Raw genomic sequence first — 4,525 nt, forward strand, 5'->3', positions numbered from 1 at the left:
TGTGGCCCAAAAATAAATAACAACAACAACAACAAAACTAAATAAATACAGACATTTCACGGTTAACTTCACCTGCTGCTTTCTTTCGTCGTTGTTTTTGCTTTCAGGCCTCACCCATTGGTGCTCAGGGGTGACTCCTGGCTCTACACTCAGGAATTACACCTGCCGGTGCTCAGGAAACCATACACAATGCCAAGGATCAAACCCAGGTGGGTGGGCCGTATGCAAAGCAGCCGCCCTCCTGGCAGTACTACCGCTCCGGCCCCCTGCTGCTTTTTGGGGTTTTGTTTTGTATTGCGTGAGGACAACACCCAGAGCTACTCAGAGCTTTTTGGCTCTGTGCTCAAAGATCTCTTGATGGGGCACAGCGGGACGACATAGAGTGCCAGGGGTTAAAAAAAAAAAACAAAACAAACAATGGAGCTGGAGAGATAGCATGGAGGAAAGGCACTAGCCTTTCATGCAGGAGGTCATCGGTTCGAATCCTGGCGTCCCATATGGCCCCCCCGTGCCTGCCAGGAGCAATTTCTGAGCGTGAAGCCAGGAATAAAACCACACACACACACACACACACACACACACACACACACACACACACACACACACACACACACACACACACAAACCTGAGGGTGTTTGCCTTGCAAGCAGCCAAACCAGGACTGACAGTGGTTCGAATCCTGGCATCCCATATAGCCCCAAGGAGCCTGCCAGGAGCGATTTCTGGGTGTAGAGCCAGGAGTAGCTCCTGAGCACAGCCGGGTGTGACCCCCCCCCAAAAAAAAAAAAAAAAACTGGACCAGGACGGACAAAGGACGGACAAAGGTTCGATCCCGGGCATTCCATATGATCCCCCTGATCAGGAGTCCTGAGCGCAGAATCAGGAGCAACCCCTGAGCGCAGCCGGATGTGACCTCCCCCCCCCAAAAAAAAAAAAAAAAAACCAAAAATAAATAAATAACCTGGGCCAGTCTCGTACAAGGCACCTGGGGGCAGGGCTGAACAGTTCTCCCATTAGGCGCCCCTGTTCCAGGGGTGCCCAGGAATGAAATGGGGTGCAGAAAAAGGAGAAGAGACAGAGACAGTAACATACAAGAGAGAGACAGAGGGAGAGAAAGAGTCCAGAGCCACTCTCAGGGCCAGCTCACAGTTCTCCGGGTGCAAAGTAGGACGCGGGGTGCAGGGGGCGATCCGGGATTGGGAGACCCAATAGACGCGGTTCGGGGACAACCGGACCCGTCACTCACCGGGCTCCCGATGCCCCCGGCGCATAGGGGTCGCGCCTGGCTCCGCGGGGTGCGCTCCCCGGAGCCCCAGGCGGCCGACTCGGCCAGCAGCTCGTCCAGCAGGCGCAGCGTCTCATCGCGGCTGTCTTGGGGCGCCGTGGGGCCGGGGTCGCTGCCTCCCGCCGCCTCCCGGGTTTCCTCCGGGGCGGTCCCGGACTCCGGAGCACCCCCGCTGCACCCCGCGGGGCGACTGTCGGAGCCCCGCAACCTTCGCAGGGCCCGGCTGCTCCCGCTCCCCATGACGCGCCCTCCGGCCCACCCGCCTGCAGGCCGCGCCGGGGCGGGGATGCGCCGGTGGGGCGCACGGCACAGCTGGGGCCCAACCAGGGTTTTGGGGGGTGCGGGAGACCGGGAAGGTTCCCGCCTTGCCATAGGGCCGGGTCTGCACCCGGAGCCCGGGAGCCGCGCCCCCAGTCCCAACCTCCTCCTGTTTTTTGGGTCACACCCAGGGATTACTCCAGGCAGGCTCCGGGGGACCATTTGGGATGCCGGGATTCGAACCACCGACCTTCTGCATGCAAGGCAAACGCCCCACCTCCATGCTATCTCTCCGGCTTAACCTCCCCCTGGTTGGGAAAATGCAAAACCCTCCAGGTGCCCACAGGTAGGTGCAGGGAACCCACCTGCGCCTCCTGATGCAGCCCCCCAAAATGAACAATAGTTAGAGGGATGGGAGCACTGCTCTGGAGCACGGAGATTGCAAAGCCCTGTCTGCCAGGAGCTAGATGTTCAACTCCCCAGTCTGTCTCTGGCTCCCCCACTTATCACATTTGGAAACTGGGTTCCATAGGTTTTTTTTTTGTTTGTTTGTTTTTGGGGGTCACACCCAGCAACCCTCAGGGGTTACTCCTGGCTCAAAGCTCAGAAATCGCCCCTCGCAGGCTCAGGGGATCATATGGGATGCCGGGATTCGAACCACCGTCCTTCTGCATGCAAGGCTAATGCTTTACCTCCATGCTATCTCTCCGGACCCGGTTCCAGAGGGTTGTATCTCGTTTGAGCGATCTGTAAACTTTGTGCACTCAGCATCCTCCTGTCTGGGATCCAAACCCTTCACCCAGGGTTCCAGGGACGGGTCGAACCGCTCACAACCCCCATTCTTCCATCCCTGGCTGCTTCTTCTCGCTCAGAGTTCTAAAGGATGTCAGGTGGGGGTGGCCAGATCGGTCATTGGCAAAATCCTGCCAGGAAATGTCCTCGCCTTGTGGATGGAAAACATTTTATTTTATTTTATGTTATTTTGGGGGGCCACACCTGACGGAGCTCAGAGGTTACTCCTGACTTCTGCGCTCAGAAGTTGCTCCTGGCAGGTTCAAGGGACCATATGGGATGCTGGGATTCGAACCACTAGTCTATCCTGGGTCAGCCGTGTGCAAGGCAAACACCCTACTATTGTGCTATCTCTCTGGCCCCATGGAAAACATTTTAAAAGAGAAAGAGCGGCCAGAGAGATAGCATGGAGGTAGGGTGTTTGCCTTGTATGCAAAAGGATGGTGGTGAGAGAGAGAGAGAGAGAGAGAGAGAGAGAGAGAGAGAGAGAGAGAGAGAGAGAGAGAGAGATCAACACCTTTTGGTATCCAAAGAGGGAAAAAATAAGCAACCCACAGTTGTTCAAGTGGATTAAAGCCCAGCTCAGAGCAGGAAATGCTCCAAAACTCCAAAACTAATTCAAACTCAAACCCACTGATGTTATTGTTGGGTGAGCTTCTCTCTTCCTTCACCTTAACTTCTTCCTCTGCCTTGCCCCATTTCTTTCCCACAGAATAGAAAAATAGAAGTCTGCACTTCTGGGCTCCACTCACCTGTCTTACACACATTAGCCTGAATTCATACTTGACTGTAGAAATCTTGGCTTTACTTTCCAGACTTGAAATGGTATCAGTTTATTGCTTCTGAAGTAGATATTAAAACTTAAGGTCCAAGAAAATAGGATTAACACGGAGTCAGCCCAAGTTCATTATCATTCATTATGTTAATTAGTAGACTAAGAACATGTTGGGTCTCTTCCCTCTCTCCCTCCCACTCTATGTCTTGTTCAATGAGCTCTTAACCACCCAGAGACAGGACTAAGGCCAGAAACAAAATTTGCTATCTCTGGGATGTTCTTTTTTTTTTTTTTTGTTTTTGGGCCACACCCTGTGACGCTCAGGGGTTACTCCTGGCTATGCGCTCAGAAGTTGCTCCTGGCTTCTTGGGGGACCATATGGGACGCCGGGGGATCGAACCGCGGTCCGTCCTAGGCTAGCGCAGGCAAGGCAGGCACCTTACCTCCAGCGCCACCGCCCGGCCCCATCTCTGGGATGTTCTAAGTCTACTTATATGGCTTGCTTTGGAGACAATTAATTAACTTTTTTTTGTTTGTTTGTTTTTTGGGTCACACGCGGCAGTTCTCAGGGATTACTCCTGGCTTTATGCTCAGAAATCACTCCTGTTAGGCTCAGGGGACCACATGGGATACCGGGATTTGAACCACCATCCTTCCGTATGCAAGGCAAATGCCCTATCTCCAGGCTATCTCTCCGGCCCCCTAAATAATTTTTTCTTTTTTTCTTTTTTTTAATTTTAATTTTTTAAAAAAACTTATTTTTGTTTTTGTTTTTTTATTTTGAGGTCACACCTGGTAATGCTCAATACTTATTTCTGACTCTGCTTAGAGATCACTCCTGGCAGAGCTTTGGGGTCCTTATAGAGTACCAGGGGTTGAATTCAGATTGACTGCATGCAAGGAAAGCAAGCACCTTACCTTCTATACTATAGCTCCTGTATCAAAATTTTCTCTTTATTCATTTTTTTTTTTTTTTGGTTTTTGGGCCACACCCGTTTGACGCTCAGGGGTTACTCCTGGCTATGTGCTCAGAAATCGCCCCTGGCTTGGGGGGACCATATGGGACGCCGGGGGATCGAACCGCGGTCCTTCCTTGGCTAGCGCTTGCAAGGCAGACACCTTACCTCCAGCGCCACCTACCCGGCCCCGAAACTGTTTTTTTTTTTTTTTTTTGGTTTTTGGGCCACACCCGGTAACGCTCAGGGGTTACTCCTGGCTATGTGCTCAGAAGTTGCTCCTGGCTTGGGGGACCATATGGGACACCGGGGGATCGAACCGCGGTCCATCCAAGGCTAGTGCAGGCAAGGCAGGCACCTTACCTCCAGCGCCACCGCCCGGCCCCCCTCTTTATTCATTTATTTGTTTGTATTTTTGGTTTTTGGGCCACACCTGGTGGTGCTCAGGGGACAACATG

General features: G+C 52.9%; 1 protein-coding gene across 1 annotated transcript; it reads right to left on the bottom strand.

Annotated features, from left to right (window-relative positions):
- Nucleotides 1-1,133: 1,133 nt before the first annotated feature.
- CYS1 (cystin 1) lies at nt 1,134-1,526 on the bottom strand. Its single transcript, XM_049784657.1, has one exon. The coding sequence runs from the start codon at nt 1,524-1,526 to the stop codon at nt 1,134-1,136; it is 393 nt and encodes a 130-aa protein (XP_049640614.1).
- Nucleotides 1,527-4,525: the final 2,999 nt, after the last annotated feature.

Source organism: Suncus etruscus, chromosome 12, assembly GCF_024139225.1.
Source record: "Suncus etruscus isolate mSunEtr1 chromosome 12, mSunEtr1.pri.cur, whole genome shotgun sequence".
NCBI classification, from domain to species: domain Eukaryota; kingdom Metazoa; phylum Chordata; class Mammalia; order Eulipotyphla; family Soricidae; genus Suncus; species Suncus etruscus.

Excerpts from the sequence above, each read along its gene's own strand:
- CYS1 (XM_049784657.1), bottom strand. The coding sequence starts at position 1,526 with ATGGGGAGCGGGAGCAGCCGGGCCCTGCGAAGGTTGCGGGGCTCCGAC.